Raw genomic sequence first — 25,269 nt, forward strand, 5'->3', positions numbered from 1 at the left:
AAAGTACCACGAGGGGGATGAAACACGTTACAGTTTCCCTTCGAAATTGTGTCTAAATTACTGCAATGCAAAAAGCACCCCCCCCAAATTATTGTGCATTAATCAACTGATGATTAATACATGAATTTCTTGACAAAGTCACGAATGAAGTACGGCACCTGATATATTATTTCCTACCAGCCATGACGCTGCCATTTTCCCTCTCTGAAACAAAAATATTGGAAAGTAAAGAAAAAAAAGGAAGTTATTAATATTAACATGGCTGCAGTCCACGTGCATTGCTTTGAAGTATCATTTGTAGGGCTCAGATTTTGCTATTTGGTACAAAGTCTCCATGGTTTTCTACAACATGAGCTTTGGTGGATGGACTTTAGGCGTTGGGAATAATTTCCAAATGAGATTGCAACTTCGTTTAATTGCCAAAGCCAGGATGTTGAAAAATAGCAAAATACTTCTGAAGAGCAATGTGGGGGGAAAAAAGTGACTTGGGTGCTCAGAGTTGGAAGTAAAAAACAAATTACACCTGGATACTTTTATTTTTCTTTCAAGTATGTGTACGGGTGTGTTAAAAGGCAATTGGATCTTTTTTTTTTTATGCCGTTTTGTGATCGGGATTAAAGGTTTAGACTCTTATCAAGATTCTATTTTAAAATTAATCCTGTACTAACAGAAAAGTAGATGATGTATAGATGTGAAAATGGTTTCCTGTAGTTGTGAAGGTCGCTGGTGCTGAGCTGCACTCAAAGACACTGGAAACGAAAGAAACAGTGGACGCTACGAAAGGATGATGGCGCTGTGTTCAGTCATAGTCATGACTTTTGCATAACCATGTCCGCTTGCGCCTTGTTTAATTTTGGTTGTCTTGTACAGGCTACGTCAGATGCTGTTTAGAAAAGAAGAACAAAAATAGATTTCAGTCATTTTTACGTGTGCATTTTCATCATGCTTCAATTGCAGCGGTTTGTATTTAATACTTGGCATTTTGTTGCTTTGCTCAGGTGTTGGCCTTAAAATTTCCATACATGCTGCTATATTATGCTTCTATCATATTTGCATTTCAGCCAAAAGGACTGACGCAACATTGGTAGTTGATAAAGTCAAGCAGTCGAAGCAGGAGATACTTGAAACAGTAGAAGGTAATGTCAGTCCATGTGCTTTTTGTGTAAATAGAAGAAGTCAGTGTCGCGCATCGATGTGCTCTATGGAAGTCTTTGCTTCTGGCTTTGCTTTTGCTATTAAGAACAAAATATGTGTGGCTTGTTAATCACGTGAGTGCTGTTTTAGTAAAGTATTTGTTGGTCAACTTGGTTGCGAAGTGCATGGATGGCGAATGCCTAGCCAGGAGCTTGTTGTCCCCTACGTTTGCCCCAGCAGTTGTTGGCTGTCTGCCACAAAGGGCAGCACGTTTTCCAGCAAAAAGTTCACATTTTCTGTGTTAATTTCATAGTTGTGACACTGCAACAGACCAAAGAGTCCTCTAAACACCAACTTGTGAAACAAGAGACGCGGGAGCTCAGAGTTGAAGGTAAATTCATACAGCACAGCTTCCTCATTTTTTCCTCAAATAGGGACCTGCGCTATCTTTAATACGCTCTCTTTAATAAATAGCACACCTCAAGTAGAAACTTGCGATAATGGTCGCCACAATACACTCTGCCCTCAGAGTAGACACGGTCATCATTAAAGCGGAAGGTTGCCGCAGCAGTCCAAAATTAGCCTTTATTCGTCCCTGAATATGGAAATTCTGGGTGATGAAATTGGGAGCATTTGTACAAATCTCCTCAACTAATATTCACAACTCCCAGAATTCTTTGCAAGTGAATCGCTAAATGGCCGTAGCCACTAATCTGTTCTTCGTACTCAACTTGGATGTCATACTAGGGTAGCAAAATTTCCTTGTCTATTGTTACATACTTGTCCAATAAAGCTGTGTCTGATTCTCATTTTTATCTGACATTTTGGTAATAATAATGTGAGAAACAGAGTTTCCATCTAATGGCTTTTTCTTGCTGTTGTAATTTGAAGAAAACGTAATTAAGCTCACCCAGTGGTTGAATGCGGGCTCAGGCTCTCTGTACTGGAATGGTTGACATTTTGGATGGGGCGCATGTCTCGGGGTCGGATCGTGAGCTTCTAAGAGCATTCGACCAAGAGACCGAAAACCTAGTTGCTCATGATGTTGTCTTTTAAAATCAGAAGTGTATTGATGGAGGTCCATTTATTGACATGTTCTTGTTTTGACAGCGTTGGTTTGGATTCATTGTTTTAGTGTTACCAATGCTGCCCAGTTCTTTAGACGTTCTGGAATGATGATTGAGACGTTAAGGGTCTGATCTTGGGGTCTAAATTGCACATCAGCTCAAAGCTAGTACTGACCTGTTAGCCAAAGGACGGTCTGAAAGTTTGTTCTGATCTTAGATACGGTGAAGTCCCGAGTTTTTATGTGACCGTGGAAAGGCTGTTAGGAATTTGTATCTACGTGTGTGTGAGCGATCATACATTTTGTGGGGTAAAACAATGATCCACTTTGTGAGGTAAGTTCAAATATCCGTGGCAGTATTTCTTAAATGTCACAAGTCTTCATCCGGCGTCCAACCTTTAAGTCATCACTCCACACGTGACATTTTCCATTCTTTTCATGCGTTCACCTCCAGTGCTTCCGGTCACATTGCTGCGAGAAGTGGAAAGCCAAGAATCTGATGAGGGGCGACGTGTTACTCTGTTTTGTGAGCTTTCCAAGACGGGACTTCCTGTCGAATGGAAGAAGGGAACTCAACTCCTGAGTTGTGGGGAAAAGTACCAGATGACACAAAGTGGATTCCGTTATGAACTCCAGGTCTTTGATTTAAGACCTTGTGACACCGGAACGTATTCTTGCTCTTGGGAGGACCAAACAAGCGCCGCCTCCCTCATAGTTAATGGTAGGATGGACTCAAATATTGGATTCAAGCCCATTTCAGTCTTTTCATTTTCTCTCTTCAATTTCCCATCTTCTCCATCCCTGTTCCCGATTCATATTTCCCGATCATTTAAATCCACCCATCAGCTCTCCCCGTCGCTTTTACCAAAGAGCTGCAAGACCAAACGGCCGATGAGGGCCAAAGCGTGGTTCTGCAGTGCGAGCTCTCCAAACCTGGCATCCCCGTTGAGTGGAGGAAAGAGGAACTCGGTCTTTGTCCTTGTTCCAAGTATGACATTAGACTGATGGAGCACACCGCCACTCTAGTAATCCACAACGTAGACAAAGATGACACGGGCTGTTACACATGTGACACAGGTTTTCATCAGAGCTCTGCACGTGTGGCCGTTAAGGGTATGGCTGCCATAAGAGACTACTCGTTTGAGCAAAGCGGGGTACACACGTAAAATCATAACTGTCGCATTTGTGGTTATTGTTCTCATAGTGTGTTATAAATTTCACAATGAAAACTCACTACACCTGGCTTCCAACAAACAACAAGCTCGTGTCGCAGAGCAGAATTGCATTTCAATGCGGCGTAGTACACAGACAGACCTACAAGAGGCCATTTCTGCCACTTACAGATAAAGGTACCACTGTGTAATTTCTAAATTAAGAAAACAAAACAAAAGTTTTTTTTTTTTTTTTTACGCACACAAGCAACTTATGTTTCACTTCCATCCATCCATCTTCTGCCACTTATCTGGGTCGGCACCCACTTTCACAGGGACGCCCGGACTTCCTTTTCCCCAGCCACTTCAAGCGCCAGATTATCTTTATGCGCGTACCCTGTTTTTGACTTTGGCGTTTTTTATTTGCAGCAGCAGTTACCGCAAACGCTGCATATTCATTTTTTGTTGTTTCTAGCCCAGCCAGTGCTTTTCAAAAGTCAACTGCAGAACCTTGAGAGGCAGGCCGGGGCGAGTGCTGTTCTCCGCTGTGAGACCTCAAAGCCCGGAGCGAGTGTGATCTGGAGACACGGTGATAGGGTGCTTGCGTCCAGCAGCAAGTATCACTTGAGACAGGCGGGGACACTTGTGGAACTCGTCATCTATAAATTGCAGGGAGCCGACTCGGGAGAATACGTCTGTGACACGGGCACTCACAAGACCTCAGCCACCCTCGCTGTGCAGGGTAGGCGCTTTTCTGGTTTTCTTCTCGTGTGCACTTCATTTACCGCAACCTTTCCACTCACTTTGTCAACTCTTGAGCATGAATTCAACCAGTTCGTTTCCACTGATCCTATTTTGGGGCGTCTTGACTACATTTGAAATGTTCAAATGTAATTTGCCCGTCACGTACGTGTGGAATTCACTCTCCCTACCGTTGCACTTCTACCTAACGACACAAACACATTTGACTTCCTGTGTTTGCTCACTCATCGCATCACCAATATTAACACACTTTCCTCTTCATGTATTTGCCAAGCACTTGCTCACTCCAAACATCAAGTATTCATCTCTTGAAACAGAGATTGAGGTGTCCATAGTGAAATTCTTGGAGAGCTGTGTGGTACTCCAGGGCGAGGACGTCCACTTTGAGTGTCTGGTGTCACACGAGGACGCGCCGCGAGCTCAGTGGAAACTCCAGGACATTCCGCTACAGAATAATGAAATGAACGTGATTAAGGCAGAAGGTCGCGCGCACAGTCTCACACTTCGAGGGGTCACCGAGGCGGACTCGGGCACGGTCACTTTCTCAGTGGGTAACCACACATCCACCGCCTCACTGACTGTCAGAGGTAAGGAAATATTTAGCTTGTCACAGCACATGCACTAATAACTGATACTTGTCAGACGCGTCGATATCTTACCTCACCTTTCTTCTTCCTGGATGCTGGACACTCTTGGGGATGTGGTGATCCTAATCTTCTACTCAGTCTTCCTTCCTTTCAGTGTAGACGCACTTTTTCTTTTAGAAATTGTTTATGAAACCACTTCTAGGTTGTGATGATCAACGTATGGCTATATAATTGTTCAATTTTGTTTTGCCTCGTGGTACTAACATACCATGAATTTCGTTTTGTTAAAATAGATTGAGTTTTCATTCTAGCCTATTATTGCATTTTAAGTTTCTTTCGGCTTGTCCCGTTAGGGGGATGAGCGCTCATATTTGTTTGGCACTATTTTTAACGCCGGATGCCCCTCAGGACGCAACCCCACTTGGGGAGTGGAGATACGAACTCACGACCCCTGGTTTACCAAACCAATGCGCTAACCACTGAGCTATAGTTATTATTGCAATTTAACTCATTTTAAAACTCAACATGAATTATTTTCCTCCAACTTTAAAAAGGAGCACACAACAAATGCCGATCCCACCCAACCAAAATGTTGGCTAAAATAGAAACTAGTACTGCTTTAATAACTGAGCAGCGAGATTGTCCAGTCTGAATTTCCATGCAGATTGGGATGAAATCAATATAGATGCTAAATTAGGATTTCTAATCACTGTATCGAAGACAACATTATGTAAAATGGAGGCTGCATTTCCACCTGGAAAATACACAAAATGATCCATTCTAAATCAGTCACTGTGGTCTTTTCTGGCAGCTGGGCCCGTTTTATTTAAGAAGACCCTGAACAGCCAAGAGGCCAATGAGGGGGGAAAAGTGATTTTGTCCTGTGAGGCATCCAACCCCGATTGCAAGGTGTCCTGGCGGAAGGGCTCAACCCTGCTCGCCCACGGGAAGAAATACGACATCGAGCAGAACGCTGCCACGCACACTCTTGTCATTCACGAGCTGACACCAGAGGATAGCGGGGAGTACAGTTGTGACACGGGTGACAGGAAATGCACCGCTACTGTCACTGTGAAAGGTAAACAATGATGTTCCGTTACAAAGCCCAAATGTGTATGAAAAGCGGAAACTGTAGCCGACGTTAACACAGTGGTAACATCATAAGTCATTATACCGGTACTAATATAAAACAATACAATGAAAAGCACTAAATACGGTGGTAAGTGCATGAGCGTGTCTTCTCGTGTTGATTGCCGATGAATTGTTGGACTATTGAGCAAAATAGTTCATTGTGCTCCATTCAAAAAAAATTGCATAAAATTGCATTCAATAAATATTTGAAAAAGACCTCTAGGTCCTAAATATAAAATAATCAAATGGTAACTATGTCAAATACAATGAGAACTAAGGACCCCTTGTTAACCCTCAGTGTTTAACTTCCACAAACAACCCATGCTAAAGCTCCTCTCAAAGATCTCAGTTGAGCAGTATCACTTCAACGTACTTCGGTGACACCGATCACTATGTTTTGGCAAATCGAAAGGGGGGGGGGACCGGATTGTGCTCCTTAAACTGGGCCTGGATACGACAACAGGAATGAGATGTGGCAAGAGCACGATAACTACGAATAGGGGAGTTTTTCAAAAATGAGCTGATGAGAGCTTCCACAGAATAACGAATACAAATAGGTGAATTTGTGAATAATGAGCCACAAATAGGTGAGGGCTCACGGTATATTAATTTTATTTATTTGTCGTCCTTTGTCGCTAAACTCCCATTTGTCCCCAGAGCACGTACGCATTGCGCGGGAACTGCACGACATCACCGTGCAAACCGGGCAGGACGCCGTCTTCGAGGTGGAGCTGTCTCACGCTGGTGTGACCCACGGGGAGTGGTGGCTCGCGGACAACCTCCTCCAGAACAACGACCTGAACCAAATGACCAGCCACGGCAGAGTCCACCGCTTGTCTCTGAAGATGGTGACCACCGATGAATCGGGAGACGTCGCCTTCGTTGTCGGTGAAGAAAAAAGCGTCGCTTGTCTGCTGGTGGAAGAGAAACCAAAAGGTAAAGGACAGAAATGACCACACTTGACTTGGCAAACGGAAATGCCGCTGAATGATCGGTCATAACCAAAGCATATCTGCATTGTTACACTGGACATTTCCCATATTTCCAGTGCTTATTGTAGAGAAGCCGCATAACGTGACGGCGTCAGAGGGGGAAACCGTCACCCTGGCTTGCAGCATCTCTGACCCCAATGTGTCGGTGATCTGGATGAGAAAGGACGCGGTCGTCAAAGCCGGTCTCAAGTACGACCTGAAGCAAAACGGAGCATTCCAGCAGCTTCGCGTGCACAATGTTCTGCCTGAGGACGCGGGGGCGTACACCTGCAAGACGGGAGATGATCAGTGTGACGTCACCATAACTGTGAAAGGTAAACAATACTCTACTTCAAAAGAAATATGTATTTTCTGTCAGTCACTTGTGGTGGATTTACATGGTTGTCTAATTTCACACTTGTCCCACGGGCAAGGCATTTCACAGACTGAACCATTTGCAATGCAAGTCTCCTTTAAAGGAGCACAACAGCAGAGATCATTCATTTTGATATTGCCCTCCTCTCCTGTTTCATATTCCGACCAGCTGCCCCAGCGTTCTTCAAGAAGGAACTGGAGAACCTGGAAGCCATCGAGGGCGACGACGTCACCCTCCGCTGCGAGCTCTCCAAGCCGAGAGTCCGCGTGGAGTGGAGGAAGGGTGGCGTGGTTCTTGCGCCCGGTAACAAGTATGAAATCCGTGAGGAAGGGTGCATTCAAGAGCTCTGTATACGGAACCTGGCTTCGGACGACAGTGGTTACTACACTTGTGACGCCGGAGATCAGCTCACCACCGCTTCTGTCGCAGTGCAAGGTAGCGTATTGAAATAGTGTTCGCTCTGTCTTTTGTGTTATTTTACAGGAGTTCCTCGTTTTACGACTCTACCAACAAAAGAGGTTTCAAAGTTACGAATGGCCCGCAGTGAAGTAGTTTGCACTGCACTGTAAAAAAAAAAAAAAAAAAAAAGTGGTCATGTGGGACACTGTCAGTCATTGCTGGAATTGCTAATTTTCATTTTATTGTCTTATTTTAATGGCCTTAAGCTATTTGTATTTAAATATTTACTGTATTTGTAGCATTTTCTGATATCATACTGTGCAAATTTGGATAAGGTGGCTGCCATAGAAACTCTGTTGTAAACCAAGGTGTCCCTGTCTTAACTTTCATGTTTGTCCACAAGGTGGTGCTAATTTCTACCCAATTCACAGTTTCATACCTGTTTCCTGTTTCTTACAAGTGTCCCTTGCAAATGAAATGATAACTGTCACTACAGATTTGGATAATGGTGTGCACTTCTGCTGTTTGGCTAAAAATGACAACATCTAATCAAGATAATACAGTGGAACCTTGGTTTATGACCGTTTATGACTGTGCCGACGTAATCTTTCAAAGTCTCAAATTTACATCGTCACTGGGCACGAGAAGGCACATTCAGTTTCCCCTGCACTTTGTTTTTCCTTGTTTTGTTTTCTTTTTAATACCAATATTTACTATAATTCAGACTATAGCATAGCTTGGCGATCATTGACGCTATGTTGCGTCCCAACTTAAGAATTTGTGCTTTTTCGCCACTGTAGGAATGGAATTCCATCATAAACCGAGGAACCCCTGTACTCGTGTAATGAAAATGTCAGTAGCTCAAGTTTTGCCTATATCTTCATTTTCACTCAACAGTGAAAGAGGTCCGCATTGTGTGCGGCCTTAAGGCCGTCGACGTTTTTGTCGGGGAATGGGCAACTTTCTCTTGCCAGCTGTCCGGCCAGGCGCCCGGCAAGGTGCAGTGGTGGCTGGACGGCACTTTGGTGACGACTGGCCCCTTTAGCGAAATAGGCCTGAGCGAGGGCAACGTCTACACGCTCACCTTTAAGAACCTGGCCACAGATGACTCGGGCACTGTCATGTTCAAAGCTGGCAGTTTAACCTCAGCGGCCAAGCTCCTTGTCAAAGGTACCGCTGGATATGCAAAGTGGACATGAACATGAGACAAATCAGAGATTCCTTTTTATGCCCTGCTGAAATACATTTTAAATTTAATAAAATGGAAATACAATTTATTTTAATGACATTATTCTAATTAAAAAGTGTTTTTTTTTAAATTTCATTTCATTTTATTATGATTTTATTTTATTTTTTATTTATTTTTGTTTCATTTTAAAATAATGTTCAAATAAATTAAATTGTAGTGGTTAATCTACTTAAAATACATAAATTCTACTTCAAATTCTAGTTCAAATGCAGCGGAAATGCCAGTCAATTGCCCCAGAAGTCACAAAACGTAAAGCTTGTCATTTTTCAGGGTTTCACTTCAAATCTGCAAATGTCGATTATGATTTTCCGCGGGAGTTCGTACAATTCTATATTCGATCTATCGGTTGTTGTTGCATGACCTTCACTTTTATTCTTGCATCTGGGTGTGGAACAACAAAAGATGGCAGATCTCATTCTAATTCCTTCATGGCTGCATTTATGTTTGATTAACTTCCTCTGAATATTTTTGGTTCAATTCGCTCCGCTTGCCCTCTTTTGGTCATAAAGTTTAGTACACTACATACATACTGTACATGCAGACATCATTGCAAAGAGTTCATATTCATGCCATAATTGAAACTGAAATACCTTCAAAATACAAAAATAATACAGAAATAAATCATATTATACAGTGTGTGCATTTATATGTCAAGAATGTGTTTAGAGTGAGGGACTGTTTAGCTTTTAATTTCAATTCTAGAACCATCCTAGGGTGCCCGATATTTGCAGACGTTCACTCTTCAAGGAAGTTTGCAGAATCTAAAATGTGTGGGAAAACTGTATTGAGGATTTAGTCATGAAAAAAAAAAAAAAGAATTTAGAAAATGCCTCCAGCCAGTGCAGTGCTGCTCCACACATCCATTCCGGCGTGTTGCTTTCCATGACTCACTTTTACTTATGACACCATTTGACCAAATGCTCTTAACCTGAAAGCACACCTCCCTCTCTAACATTTTGTGAACCATCCTTTTGAATTTAAACTGGCCTTAAACTTGTCATTGCCAACTTTAACCATAGTCTCTGGATCATTTTTTGGCTTTTTGACTTAATTGTCAGGTCAATCCTTAACATCACTCACTTTAAAATGTTTTGGGGGTTATGAAGCCCAGTGTTGGCATGTTCTGCACAAATACGATCAGCCCTGAGGCACTGCCCTGACCCTGTAACACCTGAACTCAACCCCAGATCCCACAGTCGAAGTGGTGAACGACATGGAGGACCTTAGGGTGGTCGAGAACCAACCGGCCGAGTTCATCTGTCAGTTCTCGAGGCCGGTGAAGGCTGAGTGGAAGAAAGACGGGCAGCCATTGCAGCCTGATGGCCGCAGGGTGGTAGTGGAGCAGGACTGGACTGTGGCTCGCTTGTACATTAACCGCGTGTGTGCCGGAGACAGGGGCACATACTCCTGTGAGGCGGAGGGGACCCGTGTGGTTGCTTCGCTTCATGTGGAAGGTGAGCTCTCCTCCACATGGAATGAGCACCGGTCTTCAGGGAGTCTCCTACCTGTTAATTCTGCGGTGCTATCGACTTATCTGCTGGTCTTCGCTACAGTGTCCAAAGAACCAAAGTCAAAGTCACCCATTTTGGTCTCTTATTTGTTCTTACCCAACAGCTAAACCCATCAATATCGTCCAAGGCCTGGAGAATGCAGAAACCTTTGATGGAGGAGAAGCTTTGTTCGAATGTGCCTTGTCTCGCCCAGAGAACAAAGACTGCCAGTGGCTCATGGATGGCAAACCGGTGAAGGAATCCCCCAAAGCCGAGATTGTGTCCTTCGAGAGCGGCCGTCGTCACCTCCTCCTCCTCAAAGAGCTGTGCATTAGTGACAGTTGCGTAGTCGCCTTCAGGGCAGGGACGGCGACCTCATCTGCCCAGCTCGCCGTCAAAGGGTGGCAGCTGGGCGTGAAGAGGCATCTGGAGGACATGGTGGCTACGGTCGGAGAGAGGGTGGAGTTTTGTGTGGAGCTGACCGAGCCCGTACCCACGGCAGAAGTTGTCTGGTACGCCAACGGAGTGGAGCTCAAATCCGGCGACCTGTGGACGGCGAGGAACGACGGATGTCGCTATCGCCTCATCCTTAGGCAGGCACCGCTTATGCCCCAGCAGGAAATCACGTTCGCGGCCCGGGATGCTCTTTCAATGGCCAAGCTCTCCATTATTAGTGAGTATTTTAATTGCTTACTTCATCTTGTTTTTGTCACCACGTTGGAATTACAACAGCAATAGTATTTTTTTTTTTTTTCCACTAGAGAATAAAGTAATCTAGCAATTTCAATTTCTGTACAAATGAGAAATGAATTGAAATCCTGTATGGATACAATATGGATTATATCATACGTAGAATATGAGACATTGAAAATTCAAAAAGCAAAATTCAAGGATGGATTTTAATTTATTGATTTTCTCCATCAATTTGGATTGTTTTGTGTCTTGTGGAAAAAGTGGGAATTCGTGAAATGTAAAAAAAATAAGTTCCTAGGATGTCCAGAAGAAGTTGAATATTTCGATGGTTTGAATTGTTTGAAAATGTGGCGGCAGAAATGTATTTAATTTGCTGAAGAAAATTCACACAACCAGTGTTAGTCCTTGTCTCTGTGTGGTGAGAATCTACTTCTAATTACCGCTCCTTTCTACTCCACTCTCATCACAGCTGTACCTGACCCCCCGGAAGACCCTGAGGTCCTCAGCAAGACCACGCAGACGGTCACTCTTTCCTGGTTCACTCCCCTACATGACGGAGGCAGTACCATTCTGGGCTACAAAGTGGAGTCGAGGCAGGCAGACAGTGGTCTCTGGCTACCGTGTCACTCCACTCCTGTGTGCAACACCGAGTTTCTGGTAGAAAATCTAATCCAGGGCACCGGCTACAGGTTTAGAGTGGCGGCCATCAACAGAGCCGGCGTAGGAGAGCCCGTTGAGCTTCCTCAGACTGTGCGTCTGGGTGAGTGGATATCAGTTTTAGCACTAAAATTTCTAGAGTGGATTTTGCTTAAATCTATGACTTAAATCTGACTTTGTTAATGTAATAAACAAAGGAGATGGACATAATTCATCACAATCTTTGAACATTAAAGCCAACTGCATAGCAAGCAATCCACCTGAACTACAAAGAGCTGGAGCATTGTACACAAATTACAGTGACTGACGTTCCCACTCATAAACATGTATTGCCATGACCGCTGTAGCCACGTATATCTCACTGTTGGTGGAGAATACATCGAGAAGAGAAAGAGTGAAAAGAAAGGGGACGACAAGGATTCCCTGAAGCAGCTAGCCAGGCAGCGGCTAGGACAAGTTATGGATGGAACTACTTGGTGGCCGGTAACCACCCCGGGGCCAGTGTCAACCCGTTTGGGATTACACTATAGTGCTTTTCAAGACAAAAAAAGTTCATTTAATGTCATAGTTTTCGCTTTTGGTTTTGGTTAGGTCAAAATTGTGTGCCCCCCACCAACCCCACCCCCCAAGAAAGCCTAGGTACCAAATGCATGGTCCACTATTGTTTAAAACTGCATTGTTTGTATGAATGCTGCGAAGGTTTTATTGAAAAAAAATGTTTGTCCATAGAATCAGACGAAAAAGAAGTTGAGTCGGAGCAACTAGTACAGCCCTGTCTTCCCCCAGAGGCTGCTGAAGAAGGAGATCTACATGAACTTTGGGAGGCCTCTGCCAAGAAAAGGCGCATGAGTCGCGAACCCACTCTAGACTCCATCACTGAATACTCAGAGGATGATAAAGGTGGCCAAAAGAAAACAGAGCAGAAGGAGAGCAGCGCTTCTGAGAATCTAGAGATGAAGCCAGCACAGAAGGAGCAGACTAAGAAACAGACTGAGTCTAAGTTGTACACCAGCTCTGAGGAGTCCACTTCTGCCAGTTCTTCACTTGTGTCTTACCTTAAGAAAAGCAGCCAGCTTCAGTCTTCAGCCACGGTTGTGAGCTCTGACAACCAGACACTAGCCACAGAACGTTTCTTTAAACACTTCCAGATGTCTGACCAGGGAACGACTACAGTTCAGGGGACTGAAACAAAACAGGTGTCAACACAGGAGACTGACACGCTGGAGATCAGCAAAGAAGATGAGCCAGAGCTCAGAGAAGCTGCCATCAAGATCCAAGCTGCCTTCAAGGGCTACAAGGCACGCAAGGATATGCGACCTGTCTTCAAGGAGGTCTTCAAAGACCAGACGAAAGAGCCAAATGGCACCATACGTCTGGAATGTGTGGCAGATGTTAAACCCGATAAGGTGCGTTGGCTGAAGGATGGAGAACAGCTGTCTGACGGCAAGCATCACCACATCGACATCTACAATGATGGCACGTGCTCCCTGGTCATCACTGCCATCGCCACAAAGGACACGGGTGTGTACACGTGTGAGGTCACCAATAAGTTTGGAGTCATCTCTCACAGCGGTAAGGTAACCGTAGGAACGGTGAGAGAATCGTCCGGGCGGCGTCCACTGACAGTTGGCTACAGCGCAGACAGCGAGCCTGACAGCTCGTCAGGCAGCGAGATGGACGAGTCGCTGAGACAGGCGAGCAGACGTCTCCGCCGGCTGCTGCGTACGCATCTCCCACCAGACGTGGAGGAAGAGCCTTTCGTCAGCGCGGATGAAGGAGACCTCTGCCCTCCGGATCCCCACTCTTACCGCGAGGACGACACTTACATTTACATCCGCTTTAACGCACGCTCGGAGGCAGAGGTGGCGTCAAAGAGGTTCCAGGAGATGTTCACGATCCACGGAGTCCCCGTGGAGACCACCATCCTGGAGGCCGGACATCTCAAAGTAGAGCTGCGGATTAGGAAGTTGGGATACACTCAAGATGGTACGCAAACGCCCACTCAAGAAAAACAACCACCCGCGTTCCTGTCTAGAGCTCCTGGTGGGTTTTAAGGATATTATCTATTTTTCCTTATCATTATTTCATGTTGTGGGCCTACAAAAATAATGTTAATCATAAAGACGGTAGCATTCGGTCAAACGAAATTTTGGGTTTTTTCCCTCCTCCAGCCGCTCCCGTCTTCTTGACTGAGTTACAAAATCAGGACGTGCCAGAAAGCTACCCAGTCAGTTTCGACTGCGTGGTGATCGGCAAGCCTTCGCCCACTGTCCGCTGGTACAAAGACGGCAAAGTGCTGGAGGAGAATGACCACTACATGATCAACGAGGACCAGGAGGGCTGCCATCAGCTTATAATCACCGCCGTCTTGCCCACTGACATGGGCGTTTACCGCTGCACGGCGGAAAACAGCAGCGGTATTGCGGCCACCAGGGCGGAACTCAGGGTTGACAGTGAGTTTGACAACAAACAAATGATAACTTCACAACATAATTAGTGTAGGTTTTTGATGAGTATTTCACATTCCGACAAGCTTGGGTTATTTCAGTACCATGAGGACTTAAGAGTGGCACACTTTCAGGAATACAGCCGCATTTCTCCCCCAATCACATGGATAACTTAACCGAGCAATTAAGTGTGTAACGTTTATCAGGAGCTAATGCTAATCTGTGTATCAGACAAATCTGTTTACACTGCCTTTGCCTCAACCGTTTTCAGGACTTTGAGCTAACAAGTTGCCAATGATACCAACAATCTGTACACTCATACACAGTTTTAACTCATCTACCTTCTCGATCAGTGTCTTGCAGTTCCGATTATGACACTGCGGCAGATGCCACTGAAACTTCGTCTTACATCAGTGCCAAGGGCTACTTGTCCAGGTGATGATGTGTCGTTAGCATTAAACAATCAGACACCGTGCATCCGATTCATTGATTAGCAACTGATGTTGTCATTTTCCGAGCAGGGAGACTGAGACCTTTGAGTCTGTGACGGAAGATGATCAGATGCCTCAAGTCGTAGAGGAACTTCACGATGTTCACGCCAGTCCAGGTTCACCGATGGCTAAAATGCAACTCAGGGTAAAAGGTATACGGTCCACGCTGAAAAGTGTAAAGAAATTGTCGGTTTATGTAACCGTCATCTAGTCTTTTGTTTCTAGGTTTCCCTAAACCAAGAGTGTACTGGTTCAAAGATGGCCACCCGCTGCGTGCCTCCGAAAGGATTTCACTTTTAGCGCAGCAAGACGTTCACAGTCTGGAGATCCTGGAGGTGAAGAAAGAGGACATGGCGGAATACTCGGCCTACATTAGTAACGCGGCAGGTTCCGCTTACTCCTCCGCCCGACTCATTGTCCTAAGTGCGTATGACTGGATATGAATACAAAATGAGATGCTTATGCTGAATAGTTGTAAATATTGAGAACAACTGTGTTTCATTTCAGACCCAGGGGAGATCCTACCACAAGATGTGAAAGGTAATTTCATATTTATTTGTTTGTGCTTACAGTGATGGAGAAAACAAATCTGTGTATCCAGCCATTTATTGTAAACACAGATTGTCCTTTCTCAGCTGATTTTTGGGGTACACCGAAGGGCATATAACCAATTTTTCACACCAAGATGTTTTCAGTACCTTTAGTTGGAGTGACATAAATCCATTCTGATTATTTTGAGGAAAAATCATGTATTTATACAGTAATTACTACTAGAATCTTTGCCCACATCCACCAATGTTGCTCACAATTTTTGGATTCTGGGTTGGAATCTCGATTCACCGTTGATGTGTGCGTGTGTGAATGTACGTTTCCACGTTGTCAACTATACATGCATGAGAGACTAAATATGAGAAATATCATAAATGAATATGAATGCTTCTATACACAGCACGTGCGCTGTAATTGGCTGGAGATAAATCCAGGTGTAATATGAAGGCTGCTGTTGAAAATGGTTGGGTGGAAAATGATATTCAACAAAAATTAATATTTTGCGCACGACAGATGGCATAGCAAAATCAAGTCGTTTCAAATTTGGCTTTCATCTCATTTTTTTCCAAATAATTCTCGTCAATACAAAGTATGATTGAATAATTTATGGCGAACTGTACCGCCGCAGACTCCCGTGAGCCGTTGGTGCCGCCACGTTTCTTGGAAAGGTTCAGCAACAGAAAAGTGAAACAAGGAGCCAGCATCACGTTTTCTGTCAAAGTTGAAGGTTTGGACGCCACGTTTAAACGTTTATTATTTGGACACACTTTTTGTACTCTTCTATCTTGCAAATTTGAATCTCTTCTCAATTGCGTGGATTACGTGAATATATACAATTAAAATACATGCACGTATCGTTTAGGTTCTCCCACTCCAATGGTCTCCTGGCTGAAGGAGGAATCGATGGAGGAGGTGCTGTGGATCAAGCCGGATACCAAAGGTTACAAAGTAGCAAGCTCAGGCCGCCAGCACAGCCTCATCTTGATGGATGTCGGAATGGAGTACACCGGTGCCTACACCTGCATTGCCACTAATAAAGCGGGGCAGTCCATCTGTACCGCCCACCTCGAGGTGGATGACGGTAAGGGAAAAACATTAAAAATCACCAACCAAAAGTGGTCCCTCAATTGACTGTAAAGTTCAGCCAATGTTTTTTCCAGAGAAATGTCTAAACCCGGGGTGCTCAATGCGTCGATCGCGAGGCAGTTTTGGTCGATCGTGACGGCGTGCAAAAAAAAAAAAGACATCAGTCGTATTTTTTTTTTTTAACTTTAGCTCACCGTGCATGGGCAAACAATGGCAGTACAGGAAAACGCGCTGTCAGTGAGTTCCCCCCCCCCCCTATTTTAAGGTCTCGCTTAAGAAGTCTTAACAAACGTGAATATGGATGGCGCAGTAAAGAAGACAAAAACGTCTCACTTTCATACGGAATGTGAGGCGGACTTTTTTTTCATGATGTCATTTTTTGATGTGCGTTTGCGTCATCTGCCAGTGTAGTGAAATGTGGAACGGCATCTTCGAACTTCAAACATTTACACATAAAGTATCCTCAATATACTTTAAAATAAATATGTTTTGCATTTTTGGAGTGGGCAGATCTTTGTGACTTGGTCATTCTAGTTCATCATTGGTCATTCTAAAAAACAACCAAAAAAAAAACGCCCCCCCCCCCCTTCCTGTCAATTGTGAGAGGCTGGATGCTTTAGAAATAGATCTTAGGGTAAAAAAGTCTGGGCACCCCTGGTCTAAACCATCAAACAAAAGTGGTAACGACGTCTCATTATTCTCACGTGTACTGGTTCCTGTTTTCCCTCAGCCCCGCCACAAAAGAAAGAGACCAAAGCTTCAGAGTACGTTTTATTTTTCAGTTTCGTTTCTAAAAAAAAATGGCAAATATAAATGGAGGCAACTAAAAAATGGTTTTAATTTCATCAGAGTCCTCGGGATTACTGTCAGTCCACCAGAGGAAGATGCAAAAAGGGGAAAGGGTAAGCACGACTTCTGTACGCCGTACATTTGATCATCTTACCTGGTTTATTCATATCACTCTAAATAACAGTTCTCTATGTCTTGTGCTAGATTTACACTGCAAGTCCAAGCGACCATTTATTATTTAATACCTGGATCCATTTTTGTAGGGGGATTGTCTATTTTTATGTCCATTTGAAGTGACAGATGTTCAATATTACAATATGTACAATACTGTTTACACTGACAGCAAGAACAGCCAGTGGCAATGTAGAATTAAACAAAATACATAAATCATCCAAATACTGTTTAAGTGGCATTGGCTGACTCCCCCTCCCATGGTTTTAACTGAGGGGAAAGCTTCTCATTCTTCCATTTTCCAACTTATTTCATGATTCACACTCAACTGCATGTAACATATTTACAGTACTCTATAATTTTTTTGTCAGTGCGTTCACTTTTGTTTAGATGTATAGTATTTTTTTTTATGTTTTCTTTGTGTTGTTTGGATGTGTATACTGTACATCGCCAGTGGGTGGATTTCAAGGACGTCAAGCTGACGTGGGCAAGGCACATCTTTGTGTATAATAATGCTGCACTCCCGTTGGCAGAGCTTCAAAATATACTGTATTTGGGAAAGTCCCAGTCTTGCGATATCCAAAACAATGTCACGTTTTTTTTTCTTCTCCATACGACGCCATGACACATATGCCAAATGTGACACTTGAGAGCATTAATAAATAAATCTCAGTTGCGTGACTCGAACCCCATGCGGTGCCAATTCAAACTTACAGTGTTTTGCGCTTTGTTTTGAAGAGACTAAAATGTCATATCTCGGAGAAGTCGGCTCCGAGGAATTCCTCATGAAACTCACCTCCCAGATCACTGAAATGGTATCGGCCAAGATTACGCAAGGTGCGTTTCTACTGTACGTCATGGACTGTTTTGTTTACGCAGTCATAAGATGTGGTATTGGGTATATTTGAGAAATGTGAGCATTATAATATCACATTTCTTAGACATGACTATTGTTGTAATTATACGGTACGTGCTACAAGTATTTTTCACTTTTTGTCTCTTCTGAAGCTTGGTTTTTGCTTTAATTCCGGAAAATGTGTATGCATGTAACAGCAGTAAACGAGTGCGGTGTTGTGTCTCTGCATGTTTGACGTGTTGACTACTTTCGAGCCAATCTTGCTTTGTTGAAGCACCACTTCTTCACCACTTAAAATGCGTTCACTTTATTAATAGCATCCGTCAAATACTCATCCAATCATGAATTTGTTATTCAGACAGCACACAGAATCACGAAGTGCTCCAGTGGATGAAATCTTGGCCCAAAACTACCAGTATGTATTAAAATGCATCCAATATTATGCAGTATATCCAGACATTTGTTCATGATGATGATGATGATGTTGTCAATGAAGCAAAGAGGAATTATTATTCAATTCATGTTGTAGTCCAAGATGTAAATGGCTTGTCATTTCAGATGTCTTTGTAATGAAATTTAGGTTGAAAAGATACTCACCGTAGGGCCTTTGTTGATGTCGAGCTTAGTTTTGACTTGCATGCTGTGACTAACGCAAGAACGTAGACGCTGCAAAATCATTTTTGTGAGGGACTCACTGGAAGATCGAACTTGAAAAGGTGCATTATTAACCTCAGACCGTAATTGTGGTGTGCTATCTTCTTAATAAATAAAAACATTTACGTTTGCATATACTGGATGTAATGAGGATGTATCATTATGAAATATATTGATTTTATTTTATTGGGAATTTTGATTATCATTCCCTTCTTTACTGACTGATTATTATATGTAATAATAAAGTGGATTTTTGAATCATCTTTATAATGCTATGTAATATACTTGATAATTTTAATTATCATTAATATATAGTTACCATGTTACTATATTATATCGTTTTACTGTTTATTATTTACATTGTATACATGGTTTATTTTTCTAGGCTTTTTAATTTTTTTAATTTCCTGATTGACTGGTTTAAGTAACGTGATTCTACTGCCTTGAAGTCATGCGTTTGCTCCCCCCCCCCCCATGCTTGTTTAAATAGCCAAATCCGGTTCCATTCGCGATGAAGGCATTTGTTTTTTTTTGTTATTTCCATCTGCGTTCATAAATCTATACAGTGATTATTTACCTGTAGGCGGCACAGTGGTGCAGCTGTAGAGACTTGGCCTCACAGTTCTGAGGACCAGGGTTCAAATCCCGGCCCCGCCTGTGTGGAGTTTGGATGTTCTCCCCGTGCCTGCGTGGGTTTTCTCCGGGCACTCCGATTCCCTCCCACAAACCAAAAATATGCATTCATTGGAGACTCTAAATTGCCCCTAGGTGTGATTGTGAGTGTGGCTGTTTGTCTCGATGTGCCCTGCGATTGGCTGGCAACCAGTTTAGGGTGTACCCCGCCCCCTGCCCGACGACAGCTGGAATTGGCTCCAGCACTCCCGCGACCCTCACGAGGATAAGCGGCTCAGAAATGGGAATCAATGGATGGATTCACCTGATTAGCATGCGAAAATGGCAGTAGAGTCATTTGGTGCTTAACAGCTCATCTTCAACTCTGCTGCTACCACCTGCACTAATCCTCAACATCACAAGTGACTCCTCCTTCATGCCCTCCCTGCTGTGCCAGCATCGCTGCGCGTACCAGGCGCCGACAGCGACGACGAGACCAAGACGCCTTCGGCTTCCCCGCATCACGGTCGCTCTCGTCCCCCCTCCCTCGTGGCCGACTCCTCGTCTGAGTCCGATGAGGGGGACGCCAGGGGAGAGGTGAAATGCTGCTGCATGACGAACGCCTAAAATGTAATAAGTGAAAAATGACGGGGACTGTGTGCGCACAGATGTTCGACATCTACGTGGCGACGGCCAATTATGATCCTATTGCGGCGGGAAAAGAATCCATCTCCTTGAAAGAGGGGCAGTACGTGGAGGTGCTGGACTCGGCCCACCCACTCAAATGGCTCGTCCGGACCAAACCCACCAAGATGACCCCATCCCGCCAAGGATGGGTGTCACCTGCCTACCTGGACAAAAAGATGAAAGTACGCCTGTGTACCAAAGTGCACGTCTCAGCAAAGAGGAGTCACATCAATATGTCTGATAATTACGATGAATATGTATTTCCACCAGCTTTCTCCCGATACGGTCGACCTGCCTGAAATGAGCGCAGAGGAGGTGTCTGAGGGAGAATACAAGAAGAAGTTATTGTAAGAAAAAAAAAAAAAAATCTAATCATCAGTACACCTCCGGTCTGCCTCTTAAGCACCATTTCTCTTCTTCTGTAGCCAGTTGATCCAGGACATAATCGGTGGCGAATCCGAGTTCGTCAAAGAGATGGACTTCTTCACGTGTCATCACCTGAGGCACGCCGACAGTCCTGATGCGCCGACTGACGTCAGCAGTCAGAGGGAGGCCATCTTTAGGAACATCCACGACTTAAAGGACTTCCACGGCAGGTACGCTGGCCGCCTCTTAGCGACCAGTTGGCCTTTTTCGTGGCAATGACTTTCCCGTATGTACATCGCAGGGCGTTCCTCCCGAAGTTAAATGACTGTGAGACAGATGACGACGTGGCCATGTGCTTCCTGAAGAATAAGGACGGCTTTGAGAAGTATCTCCAGTACCTTGTCGGTCAGAGCCAGGCTGAAAGTGCCGTCAGTGAAAAAACGGTGCACCGCTTCTTCAAGGTATCGCTGCTTACTTCACATTGTTATTGAACATTCCTGTTATGCTGCGGGTTAGAATGAGCAATATTACATTTATTTTTCACGTTAACTTTGTCAACATCACTTTATAAAAATAAAAAAAAAACGTAAAAAAAAAGTTTTGATATCAATGACGTGTAAAAGCAGCAGCAGTTTACATCTTCACCCTGTGCTTCCTTTTTCCTCCCACATTCTAAATGTTGTATGCATGTTAAGTGTCCATAGTTATGAATGTTAATGTGCTATTTTATATACATATATGTGCCCTGAGATTGACTGTTGCCCAAACCAGGGTGTACCCCACCTAATGTCAGTTAGTAACAGCTCACGCTCATTCACAACCCTAATGAAGAAAATTCCAATCGAAAATGGAAAACTGGATGCTGTGTAAAAAGATATTTTACAGTAATCCTCTCCATATTCAATTCACTGTTCACAAATTGATATACTTTTTTTTTCCTTCATGTAACCAGTCTCCTAATATTTGTCCAAAAAAAAAAAACCCCAAAACTTTTGTGCTTGTTCTGACACGCTTCAGAGATTTGTGAGGGCAATGCTCTAATTTAAAATTTACATTAAACTGTTAGATTGACCCAGGGGACATTATTGCAGGTACAAAGAAACAAATGTAAATGCGCCATGTTTAAAAAAATGTTTTTAACATACATTACAACACAGAAGACCAATGAAATATCCTCACCGCAGCCACGATTCTCGAGTTGTCATGCACTAAATACGCACTGCAGTAGTTATATGTAGATTAAAATCAATGTTTACTGGACTTTTCTTTTGTTTCTGACACTTCGTAATATTGAAACACAATATTGTTGTTATAAATCGTTGCGAGATTTGTAAAAAACGTGCCCCTCTTGTCAAAGGAGTACACAGCGAAGGAGCAGGCCGAAGCAGACCCGGCTAGCCCGCCTATACGCAGTATCAACGCCTACCTGCTGCAACCTCTGGACAGGATTCAGAAGTACAAGGCTTTCCTCAAGGTGACGTCCAGTAGTGATAGTGGTCCTGCAGCGTCTCCGTTTTAACGAAAAACCCTCAAACGTCGCCAGGAGCTCATTCGGAACAAGGCGCGGAATGGCCAGAACTGCTGCCTGCTGGAAGAAGCGTACGCCATGGTGTCCGCGCTGCCACAACGCTCTGAAAATACCCACCACGTCTCCATGATCGAGAACTACCCTGCCACTCTTGAAGCATTAGGAGAGCCTCTCAGACAGGTAAACAGATGAGTGACCACTGTTATTTTTGACTTCAGCCTTTAAAGATCTTCCCAGGTATTCACTGGAAAAACACAGTTTTATGCTTTTCCTTTTATTACGTTTGATTCGTTATCGTCACTTTTTTTTTTTAATTATTTTTAGTCAGGGAAAATAAGTTTGTTGGTTAAAAACAATGAAAAATGATTAGCCCACAAAACCAACATTTTGACTAATTGATGTAGATAACATTAGTCTCTCCTTAATGTGTTCCTGGTTGCAGGGACCTTTCCAAGTTTGGGAGGGAGCCCCTGGAATAAGGACGTCCTCTCGAGGTCACCACCGCCACGTCTTCCTCTTTAAGAACTACTGCATCATCTGCAAATCAAAGAGAGACAGCAACATCGATACGCAGGCATACGTCTTTAAGAACATGATGAAGGTAACGATGTATGGTTGCGATCTCTCCTGGTCCGCACGCTGACTGCCGTGGACTTTTTTCTGCACTCTCCTGCAGCTGAACAACATCGACGTGAATGACACGGTGGAGGGCGACGACCGCGCCTTTGAGATCTGGCACGAACGTGAGGATTCCGTGAGGAAGTACACTTTGCAGGCCCGGACGGTGACCATCAAGAACTCGTGGCTGAGAGACCTCCGAGAACTTCAGCAGAGATACAGCATGCCTGCCTGGAGTGAGTCGAACGTAACCGTATTTTCCATTTCATCGGTAAATGGGGGGGCGTGAAAAAAACCTGCGATGCACTGAAGCCGCAATAGGTGAAGCGTGAAGTAGAGGGTGGTTACTGTACAGTTAATTAATATCTTTAATTTTATTGTATGTGGTTTTATCATTTACACCGATGAGGCTGAAGTAGAACATTCTCTCTCCACCTCACAAAGTATTTTTTTTACAATTTCTAACAGTTTCCAGGTGGGTTAATAACACATCTATGACATTTTCATGAACTCTTTGGTTTTTTTTTTTTTTTTTTTTTTTACTGCTATTTGTTTTTGTAGGTCCTCCAGACTTTGTAGAAATTCTGGCAAACTGCACAGCTGAGCTCGGGCAGACGGTTAAACTGGCGTGCAAAGCCACAGGAGTCCCTAAACCTGCCATCACCTGGTACAAGGGTAAGACATTTCCTCCTCGTCCACAACATCTACTTAACTTGTTTCACCAACGCTTTTGATCACTTCGTCGGTCGTAGACGGACGTATCGTGGAGGCAGACCCTCATCACATCATCATTGAGGACCCCGATGGCTCCTGCACGCTCATCCTGGATAACATGACTGCAGAGGATTCGGGGCAGTACATGTGCTTTGCTACAAGCTCTGCCGGCAACGCCAGCACGCTGGGCAAGATCACTGTACAAGGTGAGCACCTCACACACACACACACACACACACTTAAAAGACCCACGCTGCCTTTTTGTTCTTATTAACGAGTAATTAATTTTTCTCTGCAGTGCCTCCAAGGTTTGTGAACAAAATGAAGAATGCTGTGTGCGTCACCGGTGAAGATGCTCAGTTCACCTGCGTTATCCAGAGCGCCCCGAGTCCTAAAATCAGGTACCGGTGCTCAGAGGTGGCAGAAGTATTCCTACTCCGTACTTAAGCAGAAGTACAGAAATGTGTGTAAAAAAAGAAATACAGTACTCTGATAAAGGTATGTACTGGGTTTAACTAAAAATAAAACTACTGTGGGGTAAAAGTTAAAAAATATGTATTACTGTCTATTATATAAAATAGCAGATTGTATATCTCGGCACAACGGGGGGAAAAAATTGCACACACATATTTTCCATTTTTTATTTACATGTACCAACATCTTTTTCTTTCGGCTTGCTAATGTTGCAAATTGAGTAAAATAAATGTCAGTTACCTAATCATAATAATGATGATACTTGTATCTTTTTTTAAGATTAGAGAATTTTAATCACCAGAAACTGTTGATTTTTTTAATTATTATTTTAGAGTTGGATATGATACAAGTAATCGGCCACGAATCGTTCTTGTAACCAACAACATCAAATAATTCTCATAAATAAGCCTTGGGTAGAAAATCATTTGCTTTTCTGAATCTGTTGCTCTAGTGAAGTTAATGCTTCCAGTTTTTTCTTCCATTTCACTGTTGCGCCTGTCTTTTTTCCACCTCATAAGATACTAAGATCTCAATGAATCGAAATCTCAACCATGGTTTACTTTAATTCTCAGCATTGACATGTTTTTTTTTTTTCATGGTCACCTTGAAAAGGCTCAACAAGCCTATTTTACCAAAGAAAGGAGTGGAAAGTATAAATGTCGGTTTACAAATGTACGCAGTTACAAGTTATAAAGAACAGATATCTGAAAAACCGACTTAAGTACAGTAACAAAGATTTTATTTCTTTCATACCTCCCAGCACTGTCAATTTTGATAGCAAACTTGAATTTTTGCAAGTTAATAATATTAATAACTATTGTCTCCGTGTGTGTGTGTGTGTGTGTGTGTGTGTGTGTGTATATGCACGGTCAAGATGGTTCAAGGACGGACGGCTTCTGAGCGACCAGGAAAAGTATCAGACCTACAGTGAGCTCCGCAGTGGAGTTTTGGTCTTGGTGATCAAGAACGTGACAGATCGCGACCTGGGACACTACGAGTGTGAGGTTGGCCCATCTGAATGCAACCGTTGCAAAGCTCTTGATGTCTTTATTTGCGGCGACATTTCGGTTAGTCGTCTCTAAATGCGAGTTTCTCTTTGTTGCCAGCTGTCCAACCGTCTTGGCAGCGCCAGGTGTGCTGCCGACTTGGTTCCTCCGTCCACTGTTGCCGCTGATGAGCAGGCCGTAGTTATTGAAGGTGAGAAGAGGCTCAGTACTTACCGATGTCTTACATTTTTGCTTGATTACACCTCTGCAATATATTCCCTCTGCTTACTGTCCAGTTACCGAGCAGGAGACAAAAATACCAAAGAAAACCATCATCATGTAAGTGCTACCCCTGCATGACGTACGTTCTATTTTTGCCTTGTCAACATCTAAATATTTACTCATGCACGTGGATACGGTGCAACCTCCGAGGTCAAAACTGTTTTTCCAATAGGATAATTTAAAATAGAAAATTTTGTTTGAGGGTCAAGATTTTGTCATTCTAAAATTTTTTCCATTCTTGTCTATCGTAAAAAAGCTACAAAAAAAAACTAAGCTAAAAAAAAATCATTATA

The 25,269-nt window shown here is 43.5% G+C and overlaps 1 protein-coding gene across 11 annotated transcripts in view; it reads left to right on the forward strand.

Moving 5' to 3' along the window:
- obscnb (obscurin, cytoskeletal calmodulin and titin-interacting RhoGEF b) overlaps window positions 1–25,269 on the forward strand; it is a 58,634-nt gene that overhangs the window by 30,532 nt on the left and 2,833 nt on the right. For 2 of the 11 annotated variants that reach the window (XM_061839261.1, XM_061839262.1), the window contains exons 39-79: window positions 1,062–1,136; window positions 1,448–1,525; window positions 2,655–2,921; window positions 3,047–3,313; window positions 3,827–4,093; window positions 4,431–4,700; window positions 5,512–5,778; window positions 6,489–6,767; window positions 6,880–7,137; window positions 7,347–7,613; window positions 8,475–8,747; window positions 10,014–10,280; window positions 10,441–10,989; window positions 11,479–11,769; window positions 12,396–13,709; window positions 13,838–14,119; window positions 14,467–14,548; window positions 14,635–14,756; window positions 14,830–15,027; window positions 15,112–15,144; window positions 15,782–15,880; window positions 16,016–16,234; window positions 16,970–17,003; window positions 17,089–17,141; window positions 17,938–18,036; window positions 18,414–18,470; window positions 19,779–19,918; window positions 19,990–20,190; window positions 20,279–20,355; window positions 20,434–20,604; window positions 20,676–20,835; window positions 21,732–21,848; window positions 21,918–22,082; window positions 22,345–22,503; window positions 22,579–22,756; window positions 23,082–23,195; window positions 23,273–23,440; window positions 23,533–23,635; window positions 24,583–24,712; window positions 24,815–24,905; window positions 24,991–25,033. In XM_061839261.1, the coding sequence (XP_061695245.1) occupies window positions 1,062–1,136; window positions 1,448–1,525; window positions 2,655–2,921; window positions 3,047–3,313; window positions 3,827–4,093; window positions 4,431–4,700; window positions 5,512–5,778; window positions 6,489–6,767; window positions 6,880–7,137; window positions 7,347–7,613; window positions 8,475–8,747; window positions 10,014–10,280; window positions 10,441–10,989; window positions 11,479–11,769; window positions 12,396–13,709; window positions 13,838–14,119; window positions 14,467–14,548; window positions 14,635–14,756; window positions 14,830–15,027; window positions 15,112–15,144; window positions 15,782–15,880; window positions 16,016–16,234; window positions 16,970–17,003; window positions 17,089–17,141; window positions 17,938–18,036; window positions 18,414–18,470; window positions 19,779–19,918; window positions 19,990–20,190; window positions 20,279–20,355; window positions 20,434–20,604; window positions 20,676–20,835; window positions 21,732–21,848; window positions 21,918–22,082; window positions 22,345–22,503; window positions 22,579–22,756; window positions 23,082–23,195; window positions 23,273–23,440; window positions 23,533–23,635; window positions 24,583–24,712; window positions 24,815–24,905; window positions 24,991–25,033 (8,284 nt within the window). Of the gene's footprint in view, window positions 1–1,061; window positions 1,137–1,447; window positions 1,526–2,654; window positions 2,922–3,046; window positions 3,314–3,826; window positions 4,094–4,430; window positions 4,701–5,511; window positions 5,779–6,488; window positions 6,768–6,879; window positions 7,138–7,346; window positions 7,614–8,474; window positions 8,748–10,013; window positions 10,281–10,440; window positions 10,990–11,478; window positions 11,770–12,395; window positions 13,710–13,837; window positions 14,120–14,466; window positions 14,549–14,634; window positions 14,757–14,815; window positions 15,028–15,111; window positions 15,145–15,781; window positions 15,881–16,015; window positions 16,235–16,969; window positions 17,004–17,088; window positions 17,142–17,232; window positions 17,913–17,937; window positions 18,037–18,413; window positions 18,471–19,778; window positions 19,919–19,989; window positions 20,191–20,278; window positions 20,356–20,433; window positions 20,605–20,675; window positions 20,836–21,731; window positions 21,849–21,917; window positions 22,083–22,344; window positions 22,504–22,578; window positions 22,757–23,081; window positions 23,196–23,272; window positions 23,441–23,532; window positions 23,636–24,582; window positions 24,713–24,814; window positions 24,906–24,990; window positions 25,034–25,269 lie in introns of those variants that run through there. The other 9 variants (XM_061839263.1, XM_061839266.1, XM_061839265.1 and 6 more) reach the window with 9 other exon arrangements.

The sequence above is a fragment of the Syngnathoides biaculeatus genome, chromosome 13 (genome assembly GCF_019802595.1).
Source record: "Syngnathoides biaculeatus isolate LvHL_M chromosome 13, ASM1980259v1, whole genome shotgun sequence".
Taxonomy (NCBI): domain Eukaryota; kingdom Metazoa; phylum Chordata; class Actinopteri; order Syngnathiformes; family Syngnathidae; genus Syngnathoides; species Syngnathoides biaculeatus.